Source organism: Paroedura picta, chromosome 7 (assembly GCF_049243985.1).
Source record: "Paroedura picta isolate Pp20150507F chromosome 7, Ppicta_v3.0, whole genome shotgun sequence".
NCBI classification, from domain to species: domain Eukaryota; kingdom Metazoa; phylum Chordata; class Lepidosauria; order Squamata; family Gekkonidae; genus Paroedura; species Paroedura picta.
The window spans coordinates 78,572,408-78,588,221 of record NC_135375.1 but is presented as its reverse complement, the minus strand read 5'-3'; the positions used below and the strand labels follow the sequence as shown (position 1 = coordinate 78,588,221).

Sequence of the window (15,814 nt, the reverse complement as noted above, 5' to 3'; positions counted from 1 at the left end):
ATCTGGAGCACCATTTGTGCAAGCTGCCGTTGAACAGGTTACATACGCTATGCTTCACAGCAACATTGCCCCCCCCTTCCTTTGTGGAACTGAATTACCTTGTTGGGAGATGATCTAACATTTTTAAAAAATAATTTGTATAAGCCTTTATACCTTGATGTGCTAGTCCTTTAAAATTTATAACACGATGCAGTCCAGACATGCATATTGTTTTATTTTGTAGCATTATACAAGTTTTTAATCTAGCCATGTTGCGTTAGGTCTTTTCAAAAATGGGCCTAGATATTGTACTCTGCACTGCACTGCTATGATACTTACTTCTAATAGTGTTGGAGTCAGCCAGATATTTGGACACTAGAAAGATTCAAATTTTTATTTAAAAAAATACAGCTAGGTAAGCCTCACACAAAAACAAAACCTAAACATGTGATTCCAGAATCTCATCTGGCACATATAATCTCATGACTCATTCTATTGAAATTCTGTTTTATTTCTGAAGTAACATAAATAGGCTAACATCTGGCTTAAAATTTCTGCTGACAACAAAGATTCCTGTCCTTGGAAGGGAGGGGAGACAAAAATGTCCTCAGTGCTGTTCTTGGAGGACAAGAGACCTCGAAGGATAGTGGGGTGAAGTTGCAAGGCTGCTGAAGGATCTGAGTTCCCAACTGTAGGTGTTATTCCCAGCTGTAGGTGAGGTATTTGGGGTGCAAGCTTTTTGAATTCTTGTCAATGTACATCACAATGGAAGTGAAGTTGCATGTTATTATGATGCTAAAGGGCTTTCCCCTATCCATGCAGAAGTTTTAAAAAAGGTCCAGTGTGTAGACTCCATCATGAAAATAGATTTGCAGGCAGAGCTGTGCCTCTGGACACCTGTAAAGTGTATCCCTGCCATCACCTCCTGGTCCCTGCAGTGCTGTTTTCAGAATTTTTAATACATTTACCTGTCAACATTTGTAACACGTTGTTTGCAGTTGCTCATTTAATTAGACTGATTCAGTATTTGAAATAAACTTTAGCCATTTTGAAGAAATGAAAAATATGTTGGTAGTATAATAACATTTGTTTCTGCTGGAGGTTAGCAGATGTTTTGATATATAAGAAAACATAGAGTCCTTAATGTCACACCCAAGTTGTTCTAAATAAAATCAGATAACTTGCTATAGTTAGTGCCACACCCTAATGCATCTTACTGTGCCTAAACTCGTAGTCAAGGAGAAACCGCGAATATCCTCTCTGTTCTCTATACAAACAGTTTTTGTTTTGCCTGAGTTGTACACTGCCTCTATTATTCCATTGAGAGGAGAACATAAGCATTCCACTGTGATGTCAGTGCATATTAGGGACACTGAAGAAGCCATTTGAATAACTTCACAGCACAAAGAATGCAGGAAACTATAGCAAGTGTTTCAACTTCTCTGTGCTTGCTGCTTAAAGTTCTGCATATGTTTCTGTAAAAGTACATTATTTATTCCATTCTGTTGATTATTTTTAATTCTTTGTTAAAATACATATCTCCTGCAAGGAGTGACGTGTATTCTGCTATACAAATTGGGGGTGGGGGGAATTAGAGCAATAACACAGTTTGCATACAGCATTCCCCACGTATAGTGGTTAAAATATTGTTTTGGATATATGTGGTATTTGCTATAAGTGGTATTTGAAGGTATACCACTGGTAGCTATGTGACATCCACCCCTTATAGCCATTTTGTATTGGAAAGAAACCTGAGGTATTGGAAAGGTAGGGTTAAACTCTGATTATATGCCATTTCATAAAACATTATTTCAAGCAGCTAAAATACCCTCCCCCCCCAGATTGTCTGTAAATTAAATTTGTGTTGCACTCTGAAATTTGCAGGCATGTGATGATGTTAGCCATGCAGTCGTGTCTGACTTTTGGTGATGCAATGGCTCAACTGTCGCCATGTTTTTTCAGTCTTGCACCACTTCTTTTAGTGGAATAATGCTCTGGCCAGTGTACGTTTTGTTTGTATCTAACCACTGTGTTTTTTGTCAGCCTGGTTTCTTTTTACCACTCACCAATCTTAGTATAATTGTTTTCTCCATGGAGTTGGAGTACATGATGTGACCAAAGTATGTGAGCCATAGATTTGTGATTTTGCCTTCCAGTGATATGTCAGGCTTTATGCACTCTAGTATTTCATTTTTTTTTTTACTTTTGCGGTTCATGGAATCCACAGAAGCCTTTTCCAGCACCAGAGTTCAAACAAATCAGTTCTCCTCCTGTCCCATTTCTTCATCATCCAACTTTACCAGCCATAAATGGTATTGGAAATATGATAGATCTAACTAATCTACATTAGGTAATCAGGGTTGCTTTTCTGCGCTTGATTCAGGCTTACCATTGCTGAGCGACCCAGAGCAAGTCAACATTTAATTTCCATACTGCAACCACCCTCTGCTCAATTTGTGATCCAAGAAAAATGAATTCTTCAATGTATTTGATCTCTTTACCATCAATTACCATTGTGACATATCTGTTTTTTGCAGTGGTCATTATTTTTGTCTTTTTAATGTATAAGAAAAGGCCAAACTTCTTGCTTTCTTCACTGTTATAACCAGCTGTTATAGGGCCTTCTAAGTTTCTGATAGGAGGGAAGTGTCATCAGCATAAACAAAGATTATTTATATTCCTTCCTCCAATCTTAAGTCTAGTGTTTGATTCTTTGAATTCAACCTCTCTCATAATGATCTCTACAAGTTAAACAGGAAGGGAGAAAGAATACAACCTTCTCAGACTCTTTTATTTTGAACCAGTCAATATCACTAAATAGTGCACATACAATGGCTTCTTAGTTTGCATAGAGTGCCTAATGCATTAGCAATCCAAAATTTGCCGGGCTTTCCACAATTTTTTGTGATCCGCACAATCAAAAGCTTTTTTATAATCAATAAAGCAGGCATGTAAACCCCCCAATTTAGCGTAATAAAAGTAACCATTGCAACCATTCAGTTCTTTTGTTGAATATAGTTTTTCAAAAGTTGCCTTCTCAGATAATCTCAAATTTGTGTAATATTTTCCACTTCTCAAGTAAATTTAGATGCAAGATTAGGAACATAATTTAGTATTGTGTATGGTCTCATTTTTGCAATATTATACATATGATATGTGATGAAGAAGCTGTTTCCTTTCATATATCTTATAGAGACATTAATGTTAGTCCTATGACTGAGAATGATGTTCCTTAGAAACAGAGAAAAAGCAGGACCTTAAGTAGTCATAGCAGTGACTAATGCCTCAAAATGCATCAGGTTTTAGTCAACTCCCACCTAGACCTTTTCTCTGCCCTGCCCCCTAAAGCTACTTAACTCCAGCCATGCTCATAGAGGCACTCCCTAAGGGCTGTGATAGGGAGACATACAATTTCCACATTCCAAGGGAGTACATCTCTGGAGAAACATCAGCATAATGTTTTCCTGCTTATGCCACAATTATGGATGCAGAATGCTGCATTGGATAGAGGCAAGTGACATGGCCAAGATTAATTATTCTAAATTTTAATGTAAATTTAATATTATAAAATATATATTCTATAGTATTCTAAATATTAATCTAAATTTGAGGCAGGGTTAGCATCTGGGCCTCCAAAACCTAGTCCATTCTTTTTGTCCCCACTTTTACTGCTTCAACACATTTTATAGAAGGTGGACCGATAGACTGAAAGATAAGTGACTTCCCTCAAGTCAAGTCACAAACTAAGTACAAGTCTGGGCTGAGTTCCAAGCATCGAATCCTTTACATCAACTCATTTACACTAAAAGGCTAGGCTATACCATCAAGCAACCTCCACTGGGGACAGGCTGTGAACAGAGGGAGATTTTAGCTGTCTTAACTTCCTGGGGTTTTTGAGGCTTTATTGTGGGGAGAGGGTTAATGGCTTTCTTGATATAACCCGCCTCGAGTCGTTTTGAAAGAGGTGGGCTAAAAATTGAATGAATGAATGAATGAAACATCTCTCAGATATTCCAAATCAATTTAATTTGAATGAATTAATCCTTGAAACTCTTATTTCCTTACAATATCTCATTAAGGAAAATCACCATGGTTTTGCATCCTTCTTGAATAACTTCCCTGCAGGGAAAGTGCACACCAATACAGTCTTCCCTTTACCTTCTGAATAAACAGGAACGACTGAATGCTGGAGCACATAACACAGCTTCTCTCCAATCAGCAGCCACCTGTCAGCACACTGATAGCTACCATGCTGTACCATGTGTTCAGAGAGCACTCAGTGCATTTCTGCTAAGGATGTAAGGGGCAAACCTTCTTAAGCATTTTGGGGCCAAAAAGTATGGTATAAAGCAGCCTACTTGAAGGTTACAGTCTTTCAGCCCCTGGGAATGACAGTCTGATGTGCTTTGTGTCGTGTTAAAGAGCCGTAACCACTTTTAGTACTTGTTGGGTTTTTCTTCAGATAATATTGTAAGAATATTTTTACTATGACAAAAAAACAAAAAATGTAATGTAACTGGGGAAGAGCTACATTGCCAAAAGCAAATATTTGTTCAATTGTGCTAAGTGCCTTTTTATAATGGCTTACCTCTCTTGTGCTTGAATGAAAAGGGTGATTTGGTCTAATAAATCAAAAGGTCATAATAAAGAAGCTGGTGCATTTGCCACTGATGCAGAAGCAAGTTCCGTTGTTTGAATAAAGACTTCTGTAATATAGTTCAGGCAATTATATTTTGTCACATTTTGATGCTCTTCTTTCTTCAAGTATTTCATTGTAGCATACATTATATTTATGTGCGTATGTATACATGATACAAGAGCCTCTTGTGGCGCAGAGTGGTAAGGCAGCTGCCTGAAAGCTTTGCCCATGAGGTTGGGAGTTCGATCCCAGCAGCCGGCTCAAGGTTGACTCAGCCTTCCATCCTTCCGAGGTCGGTAAAATGAGTACCCAGCTTGCTGGGGGGTAAACGGTAATGACTGGGGAAGGCACTGGCAAACCACCCCGTATTGAGTCTGCCATGAAAACGCTAGAGGGCGTCACCCCAAGGGTCAGACATGACTCGGTGCTTGCACAGGGGATACCTTTACCTTTTATACATGATACATTGTTTGAATTATCCTAATTATGTTCTCACAACAACCATAAGAGGTAAGTTAGGCTGAGGGACAGTGAATTATCAAAGGGTTGCAATAGCAAAGGGATTTGATTCTGAGTAGTCAATGCCAAGCCCAATAACAGCTGTTTCCACATGGATGCTTTGCTCCACCCACGCTGTCAAACTGGGTATTTTGGAGTGTCCATACATCTCCCTCCAATTGTTCTCCTACTGTGCAAGCAGCCACTCTAACTGCTGACATTTTAAATTTACTGTTATGCAGGAGTCAGAGAGCAAAAAAGCAAAAACTTTGAAGGCTTTTAAGAGTATTTCTCAACCTTGGATCAGTGTCCTCCCTCCCACCCCCAAATAAAATTGGATGCCCATTACGCTCTCATTTTTTAAATCTGCTTCCCCAACAGTACTTCTTCCTCAATTCACCAAACCAGTAGAATTGCGAGCTGTATTTTACAGCAGCTGCTGTGATGCCTTTCCAGTATCCTCTCACTCCATTACAAGTGTGTGAAATGGGATTCTGGTACCAGATCAAGCCCTGGCAATCTTGGGGAGGAGGCCTGAACTTGCTTGGAAGTGGTTTGAGGAATTGTGATATCCTTTGCCATTTTTTAAAATGACAATGCAGCGGTAGGATAGCTCTGTTAATATAGCTTCCTAGTAAGCTTCCTCTCACTTTTTACAGTTCATAGGGAACTGGGGTAATCTCTGTCATAGGCAGTGTCAAAATACAGTAGGACCAGGGATTACTTTTGCTCTTCATGTAAATGTAATGTGTGCCCATTTTAGAAATAATTACTGTTATAATATAAGGGGCTACTAATGGTATGCCAGCAGTATTTTTGTACTGCGATGCATAAAGTATAATTTGTGGGCTAACAAACTATTATGTTGTATTGCCATTCCAGATATGTCTTCTCCTACAATGAAGAAGCCTGAAAAGCCTTTGTTTAGCACTACATCTCCCCAGGATTCTTCACCGAGATTGGCCACTTTCCAGCATCACCATCCAGGAATCCCGGGAGTTGCACACAGTGGTGAGGATGCACGAAATAGTTAGTCTTTTCCCACTAGAATAGTGTGGAAACATTAGTTTAAGCCATTGGTTTGGATCACACTTAAAATTATGTGAGCAGAACAATTGCCATCTGTGGAATGTGATTTCCCTATCTGTACCCACATGCTGCAGCCTAAAATGTTCCTGGAAATGCTGTTCTTGGGAGAAGGGGCTCCCCCCCGGGAATAGTTTGGGGAGGAGTCAGAAGTCTATTTAGTCTACAATATAAAATCAGAGTCCAATAGCACCTTTAAGACCAACAAAGATTTATTCAAGGTGTGAGCTTCCTCAGACTATGAACTGACCATCATGACAGTGAGAATATATAAGCAAAAGTTAATCATGTTACATTAGTAAACTGTGTCACAGCATCCAAATAGCCATACAGTATGAACACTCAATACTATGACATACCCTGGACTCAACAAAGATAAAGGTTTTTCATCTCACTATGCATGCTAATCTTGTTTAACTTTGTGTATCCACATTCCTCACAATTTATTTTAATTGGGATTATGTGACTGTTAATAATATATAATGTAATTTTGAATTCAATTCTCTGGTCCCAGGACAAGATAAGTGCCAGCTCAGCTTGTACTTGAAGGAATGTTTCACACGTATGGAGACAGATGGGGCCAGCAGTAAATGATGGGGTAGAAGATGTTGATCACTGGCATTGTTTAATTTCTCATATGTAGTTGTGAACTACAACTGAATTCAAGGGGGTCTGATTGGCTGGTTTAGCAAAGAATTGTCATATGGCTGTATTTGGATGCTGTGACACAGTTTACTAATGTAACACGATTAACTTTTGCTTATATATTCCCACTGTCATGATGGTCAGTTCATAGTCTGAGGAAGAGTGCTTGCACTCGAAAGCTCATGCCTTGAATAAATCTTTGTTGGTCTTAAAGGTGCTACTGGACTCTGATTTTATTGTGCTACTTCAGACCAACATGGCTACTCATTTGTATAGTCTATTCTATGTTAACTCCATATTGGCTTGGACTCGCAAAAAAGCACAAACTTTGTGTGGCATCCTCAGATGTTCCCATGAATGACGTGACTAAAATGTATTGAGTTTTCAATGTAAGTTACATTGATTTCAATGTAAGTTACATTTTTGATTATGAATTCATGTATTGACAAGTTTCATCATATTAAACTTGTCTCTAAGGATTCTTCCATTTGGGTGCCATAGATCAGCGGTCCCCAACCACTGGTCCGCGGCCCGGTGCCAGGCCGCGAGAGCCTCGGCAGCGGGCTGCGGCCCCCTCTCCCTGCCCCCCCACAGTGAGAAGGTCGCCAGGCTGCGAGCAAATCGGCTGCCGAAGCAGCCGATTAGCTTATAGCCCGGCAAGTTTCTTGCTGCAGAAGGCTGGGAGAGGGAAGTGTGGCCGCCGGCATGCTGGCAGCACAAACACGCATGCACGGCAGGTCCGCACATACATGTTTGCACCTGACGGGGGCGCAAACACGCACGTGCGGCAGTTTCACGCATACGCAGAGCCTCTGGGCATGCGCGTTTGCGCGGACCCTGGGTCGTCCTCTCCCCCCACTTCTTGGCAGCAGTCCACAACAGGAAAAAGGCTGCGGACCGCTGCCATAGACTACATTCTATCAGTATAGCAAGTTAAGATGCTAGATGCACTTTAAGTGCAATACTTATTTGGAAAATTATAAAAATATCAAAACTGGATTTTCTCTCATTATCTATTGGCTAAGCATCCTAGTCCCTTTTTTTCCAGTTTTCTTTCCGCAGTGATATCCTAGAAAGACATAGTGGCCATAATCGTTAACTTCTTTTGTCCTGTTCTAATCTAAATGTCTAAAACACACAAAAAAACTAAAGCAGAACTATAGCAAAGAAATTGGGCCATTTAGCATGGCATTAGGAAAAAAGAATATCTGAAACAGATATGCGTGTTTGTAGATATTATTAGAAATAAGAGTAGAGTAGCCATCCTTGTAATCCAGTGACAAAATTAACTGCCAAGGGGGAAAGAAAACCTTGCCTCTGCCATGAATTACTTGATGGAAAACTCAAATAATCTGTCCGAGGGTCTGATTAGACTTTAAACACAAATTGTCTTGGAAGGGTGTGTCCAAACCAGCTCTCAAATGTTCACAGGAGCAAGTCAAGTGTCATAATTCCCTCTTCCTCCCCATGTGCTGTGGGGAAGGACTGTTTGTCATTAAGTCCTTTTCTGCTAGCAAAAGTATGCCAGGTGAAGGGGAGGGAATGATGAAGCTTCTCCTGCCTTCATGTGCATTCAGGAGACAATCCCCCCCCCCACTCCGTTTTAAGGTGAGTGTTGGGTATTTTGTGTATCATATCAGATCCTGAATGATGGTGATAATACTACTGTCCTCCTTATGCTAGAAGCTAATGTGTGCAAAGTGATTTAAACACACAAGAAGTACTTAATAAATGCTAAATACATGACAAAGGGTTTGAAAATCAGGGACATAAAGATAGCCAAGGTGAAAATTGAGTTGGCAGAAACCCTTGGAGACTGTGAGTTGATATTAGCAGGGAAGAAGGGGCTAGGGAAATGGGAATACTAGGAGACGGGGAACTTGGCCATGTTAATGTTATGACAGGTTTCAGTATCTTTAGGACAGCATACAGGAGAAAATGTTTCCAGGTTTGGTTGTTCCTCTGTGACATCTCCATGAAGAAGGAAAGCCATTACTAGAGATTCAAAAAATCTATTTCAAGATCTGAAATTCAAACCTCTAAGGTGATGATAATTCCTGAAGTCAATGAGTAAGGGAAGGATCTTTATTTTTGCAAATGAGTTTTGTTTTCAACTATACTAACCAGCCACTTTGATTACCAGAAACAGAAATAAAATTTCAAATCAGTGAGTTGTGTCACACATAAAAGACTGAAAAGGCAGGTGGTAGCAGTGATAGTAAGCTTTGTTTGGCCTTCATCTTTGCAGTATCAGCTCTGCCTTTGGAGAACACTACTACAGCCACAAGTAAAGATGTTAGGAAAGGCAAAGAGCAACCAAAGCGTGGCTCAGGCCACATTTTCCCACTCTCAAGTGGCTACAATAGAGGCCTTTATCCCCTGTTTGTTTGTTTTTTAAGTTCCATCAAGTTAAAAAGATGTTTATGTCAGAGAGAAAGAGGGAAAAGATCAGTATCCTGCTGCATATTTGCAGTTGTGCTGGATTTCACCCTTTATTTTGAACTCATTTTAAATTGTTAAGAGTTGATAAATACCACACAGCATTACATAGCTTGTTACTTTCTTCTGCAGAAACCACTGTCCTCCCCCCACTTCTTGATTATTCAGTCTTTTCATTTTAATAAAACAAAAAACTTGCCCCATATAAATGGAATGTGATTATTATGCACTGTGATAATATAATTTCCACACCTGGTGTAACAGCTTTGCTGAAACAGGACATTCTGTACATTCCTTTCATTACTATAGATGCTACTGTGTTTTCTGAAATTACATATAATCTCTTTATAGACAAGTGTGTGAAGAAGAAACAGAATGCAAAGAAAAAATATGTATAGGATATGATACCCTTTTGTTCACTAGAGATATTGCCATTCGGTGAGATATTTTCCCAGGCCCTGAAGTTGAATGTTCATTAGCATTTTTACAATGGACAGCTAATTATTCATGGTGTTATTGCTTAGTAATTATTCCCTACCCCTCTCAGCCAGTTACCCAGGGTATAGCACAATGCATTGTAAAATCATTTGCTGACTCTTAGGACTCTGACTTTGTTATCCCTCTTAAAAGACTGCTCTGAGTTTCTAAACAATTTGTCAGTTTGTTTGCTTTGCCTGGATTTTGTGCTAGACTTGATAAAAGAAATATGTCTCCCTTGGGTAAAGGTGTCTGAATTTAAAGAAATGTTTAAATCAAGTATAATAGCATAAAACGTGTAACTCCTATTTATGTAATAGTTTTTTACTTGTGTTAATGAAAGTTTGATGGTTAACAAAGTTGTAGATTATACCTGAGTAGAAGGCAGAGAAATGTATCTATTCCAATTCATAGCTCATTTGGTTTTTCTTGTTGTATCTGAAGACCTTTGCTGTAATGAAAGATCCTAAGTAACTTCTGCTTGTCTTGTCTCCTCTAGTCATCTCAACTAGACCTCCACCTTCACCTTCACCATTGCCATTTCCACCACAAGCTATTCTCCCTCCTGCCCCATCTAGCTACTTCTCTCATCCAACAATCAGATATCCTCCTCACCTGAATCCTCAGGATACTCTGAAGAATTATTCTTATGACCCGTCCAGTCCACAGACCAGCCAGGTACTGTAACACTCCAAAAATCCGTGAGTAATCCTAGGAGGAACATGTTTCTTGAAAACGTTTGGAGCTGTTTTTTTTAATTTCTTTAATCTAGGTCTTCTAATTTTAAAATTTCAACATCTTTTTCAGTTACTTATGGTCAAATAAACCTGGGTTACTCACAAGCACTCATATTCTATCTGTTGTAGAATTATCATTTTGGGGTGGCAAAGAGATGGGAGCATGATTATGTGGACTTTTGCACAAACAAAGCTCTTAGAGAAGGAAATCTGGTCATGGACAGAGAAATTCATACAATTAGCACAACCAGGATTTTCCTACTGTCATCTAGATAGGATAGGTATCTCTGCCTTCTGTAGCTGATACTGGCAACTGATTATACATGCCACTTTCTTGACAATAACTATTTCTTTCTGATTAAACTTATTTAAAAAGCCATTAAAAACGTTTTCTGTAGTGATGATAAAAAGGAATGAGGGAGAAGCAAGAAATGTGTTAATGCACTGCCAAAAAAGAACATGCAAAGCTATTAATAGGCAAGCTACTTAAATACAGTTATCTTGAATTGCATATTTTGCATATATTTGGTAAACCTTTACATAATGTTAAAGAAAGTTGCAGATGCGGAAAACTAGTTCTTGGGTTTTTCCAACAACAGTTTCAGACAGTTGTCTGGCAGTTCAGATGTATTTCCACAGTTATCAAAAATACAACTTTTATCAGAGAAGTGATTTGTGAAAAACTTGTGTGCAATTTTTAATGGCAGCATATTAGTCCCAGAAGTGATCCAACCAAAGTGTGAAATATTTCCAATGTTTGTCTAAAGTAAAATTAAACTTAGTAATGAAGCCTCAGATTCTTTTTAGCACTGCTCCTATGATCCCTCTGTAGTATTTTAAAGTAACTCTAAATGGATTATCATTCATAAATCATCTTGAGACTAAATATAAAGCATAGTGAATTATATTTAATTTCATTTCCCTTTATTGATGAATATTCTTTTCATTCTGCTTTTGTAGGCAGTTACTTTAACGTATTTTATAATAAATTGTTATATAGATTTTTGTTCAAATTTTCAAGAAAAGTTGTGAATTGATAATGAATTTCCACCCTTTTATTGTTCTGTTAACTACAGTTCATCCTCTTTAATACTGGGAACCATATATAATTAGCAGGAGTACTGCTATAAAGAGTCTCCAATTAAAGGAATGATTTGCTAATAACTTGCTTCAGAGATGAGCAAATTTGGATGTCTGTGGCTCTTTTCAACAATAGCATGCTTCCTACACGAATGTTAAAGTCCCAGTATTTGTGTCCAACAGCCAAACAATATACCTATCAATTGCATTGATAAGTCAGAACATGAGATGGCAGAAATATCTGCTGTGTTTCTGCTTTTTCCTGCAGCAAATTCACAGTATTTTTTGAAATATGCTATTGTTCCCTTATATTTATTTATTTATTTATTTATTTTATTTGTTAGATTTTTTTCCTGCCACTCCCTGAAGGCTTGTGGCGGGTTACAGAATATAATAGATTAAAACCCCAATAAAACTACCCCTAAAATTTTATGTTTCATCACATAAATTAAACCCCATGATGGTTGCGACGAAACCAATTAAAAGAGCGCCCCCCCATCTCCGGGGTAGATATAGGGGGATGACACAAGCCACCAGAGATGGTTTCAAGGGGTGTCAGATCTTCCTGGGTGCGCTGGCCTCAACCAAGCTTGCCATTAGAAGTGCTCTGTTCTAGCGCCCTGGACCCTCTTTGATGGTGCTTATAACATGGCTCATAATGCACAATAAAACCCATGGCCCCAATACATTCCATGTTGTGATTTTTTAATAACTCTACTTCATTTAAATGGACTCCAGGGAATGGTAGGGGACAGGAAGGCCTGGAGGATCATTGTTCATGGGGTCGTGATGGGTCGGACACGACTTCGTACCTAACAACAACTTCATTTACCATCCAGAACTCTGCTGCTCATGTTATGTCTCTCCTTTAGTCCCTGCCTTAGCAATTACCCACTAGTTTGTTGAACTTTGTGTGTGTATGGGCGGGGGGGGGGGGGGCACAGTGTTATTTTTTTAGTAATTTTCCTCTTCTGTGCTCCAGGTCATCTGCTTCCAAAAATTCCAAAAACAAGGCAGTTCCTTACACTGTATCCTAGTACATGTAAGATGGACATTCTACCTTTGTCCTTTATGAGGGATTTAAGGCATTAGTTTTCACTGATCAAAATGCAGATAGGAATCATGTTCATCGACCTGTTGAATAAGCACAAAATAGTAGGAAAGCAAATAAGTCCCATTTGCCTTGCTTTGCCTGTTTGAAAATAGTAGAACATATTAATGGATGGACAGGGGGGAAATATTATACTTGCTTATGCAAACCTTAGTGAAACATGTAACTTGATTTAAATATATTTACTTGTAAATTCAATGGTACTGACTCCTTAGTAAATGTGAAAAGGATAGCCGCCTAATACTGAAATCTTATTCAAGGATGCTACAGATTGAGTTCACGTAAAACTATGGGCTTAAACTGGAACAACTGCATAGGTATGCATGGTTAGTTGGTATCCCTTGATGCAATGGTAATTTTGCCCATCGCTCTGAATTTTCATGGTTGGAAGTAGGAGAATAATGAACCCTGATGTTTTATACAAAACATGTTATTGCAGAACTAGTAGTAAAGCCTGTGGTGTACTGTAATACAATGGATGCTAGCTCATGGTTTGGTGTAGGTTTTGTGCCCCACTTGGAAGCCGGCAACCCTAAGAGGAGGTCTCTCTGTGCACAACAGTCCTGATCCAAATCAGGTTCAAGCACACCTAGGAAGTGTGGAACTCCAGAACATGAACCTACATCTATCTGGCAACCTTACCTCTTCTCTGTAATGTTTTCTTGACCTGAAATAGGCCAGGGGCACTATGTGGCTGGTTGGGTGGCTATGGAGGCATTATACCCTTTTGAGGCCCCACTTTCACAGAATATTTCCAACCCAGAGGCAGCCAACCTTCAGGTGGGGCCTGGAGATCTCCTGGAATTACTGCTTCAGACTATAAAGATCCAGGCAGAAATGGCTGCTTTGGAGGCTAGACAGGGCTGTTGTGCAAAAGAAACATTTGAGCCTCCCACACACGTTGTTGTGTAGATGAAAAACATGAGGCCCTACTGCACAGGGTTGTTGTGCAGATGAAACAGGAGGCCAAATAACCCTCGCAATTGTATTCAGTTTTATGTGCACAACAACCTTGCGTGGAGAGTAGTGGAGAAGAGACACGCATGGGTTGGCTGTGTCTTCCCTCCAGCAGCGAGGCCAGCCACAGTAGTATTTTAAGTGAGATGAGACTTTTCTGTGGCTTCCCTGTCATCCAACAGTTAGACAGAAGGGGAAAGCTTTCCCCTTTCAAAAGGAAAGTATAACCATGCCCACAGACACCACCAGTGTTGCTCTTGGAAATGTATCTCTTGTCTCAGTCAGGGGCTATTAGAAGCTGCCTTCACAACAGGCCTGAAGGGGTGGGGGTGTGGAATCTTGAGCAAAAACAGCAATTGTCCCTGAGTGGAGGAGATTCTACCAATTAGAGGCTTCAGAACCTTCAAGCATTTTGTCAGGGTATACATTCACAATTTTATGTACATAGATGCCTTGGAAATATATTGGTATCAGAGTGCAAACTCTGGAAACACAGTGGTAACAAGATTTTATCCTGTGTGCTGTAGAATGAAACTATACCTTTTTTGTACCAGAAAAAAACAGGCTACCTCAGATTAATGTTTTACCAACAAAAGGGAAATGATTGATAAAATTGCATAGTTTGAGCCAACACAATTTTCTTTAAAACATGCACTTAAACAAATATGATTATCATAACGTGCAACTGTATCTGTAGAGGTGTCACAGTATATTCAATTATATTTTTTCACCTCAATGCATATTCATTACCTTGATTTTGGAACAAATATTATGATAATTTTTTATATTTTTAAATTTCAGTAGTACAAGAACTGATACCCAAGTAGCACCTTACCTAAACGGAACTGTTCCTTCCCCAACCTCTTATAGTATTGTGCTCATTTAGATTAAGACAATCCGTTGAGGTGTACTACATTCCCCACAGCAATTTTGAAGCTAATTGCTTTACTGCTGCACCGATTATAGTGAGGCAGTCACAGCATTCAGTGGAATATTTTAACCAAAATTAGTTTAAAGACATAGAGCTAGCAGGGATTTCCACAAGGGAAACAGTATGTGGTTTTTTCAGTGCAGTGTTAAATGCACCTAATTATATGGGGCTGAGCAGTCAGGAAGCCTAAATAGTTTCAAGTATTATAGCAAAAAATGAGACTGAATCAAATGAATTTAGGGACTAGAGAAGCATCTTTGCTTTAGGATAAGTGTTGTTTAAGCATAATACAGCACATTTTAAATTTATATGATTAGTTCAATAATAATCTATAGGGACAGTTCAACAATAATTAAAGTGTACTGTAAAATATGTTGGTGATATTCCCATATTACAAACTCAGGGAAGGCATAATCTGAGATAACATTGCCTTAGAAAAAGCCAAGTAACGTCTTATTCATGTACAGTTTGAAACAGAGGTTTGCTGGCAGTGTGCTACACCAGTTCTCCTTGCATAAGAACTAGTTAACTTTCACTATGTAGTATAATGCTAATGACAGGAAATGATCTCTCATGCCCATTTCATTTACAAAGGACATTATATTGGAGATTTCAGCTCACTGTGTTTGAAGGATGTTGTTTCTAGACCACAGTTTTAGAGGAATTTACAAGTCACAAGTGGCTGGGTGATATCACCTGATAGTCAATGAATTCAAATATGAATGTGCTGATTTTTTAACAAAAATATGCTATTTAATTATTAAAATAACCTTCCCCAGATAATTAGTGGTAGTATTTGGAAAGGGATCTGGAAAGATCTGGGGAATTGCACATTTGCGTGCCCTAACTGCTCTTCCAGATTAATTGGTAGAGAATATTTAAAGTCTTACATGGCTTGGTACTAGGGTGTTTTTAAAAGGCCATCTTCTCCCATCTGTATCTGAACAACTATGTTCTTCCCAAATGCCTGGGAATTAAGATCATAGGGAAAGTTACTTCTGACTGCCCTATAAAAGCAGCATATTTGATAGGTACACCAGAGAGGGCCTCTTCAATGGCAGCTCCATAATTATGGAATAATCTCCTCAGAGATGTATGCTTGGTCCATCATTTTCATCCTTTAGAACAGTGGTCCCCAATCCCCGGTCCAGAGACTGGTACTGGTCCGTGAATCAGTCGGCACTGGGCCATGGCTCCTCCTTGTCTTCCCCAGCTTCTGCCTCAGGGGCTGCCCT

The 15,814-nt window shown here is 39.1% G+C and overlaps 1 protein-coding gene across 15 annotated transcripts in view; it reads left to right on the top strand.

Moving 5' to 3' along the window:
* NFIB (nuclear factor I B) overlaps window positions 1–15,814 on the top strand; it is a 340,661-nt gene that overhangs the window by 280,010 nt on the left and 44,837 nt on the right. For 14 of the 15 annotated variants that reach the window (XM_077345073.1, XM_077345064.1, XM_077345062.1 and 11 more), the window contains exons 7-8: window positions 5,999–6,127; window positions 10,263–10,441. In XM_077345073.1, coding sequence (XP_077201188.1) covers window positions 5,999–6,127; window positions 10,263–10,441 — 308 coding nt within the window. Of the gene's footprint in view, window positions 1–5,998; window positions 6,128–10,262; window positions 10,465–15,814 lie in introns of all 15 variants that reach the window. The other variant, XM_077345078.1, reaches the window with a different exon arrangement.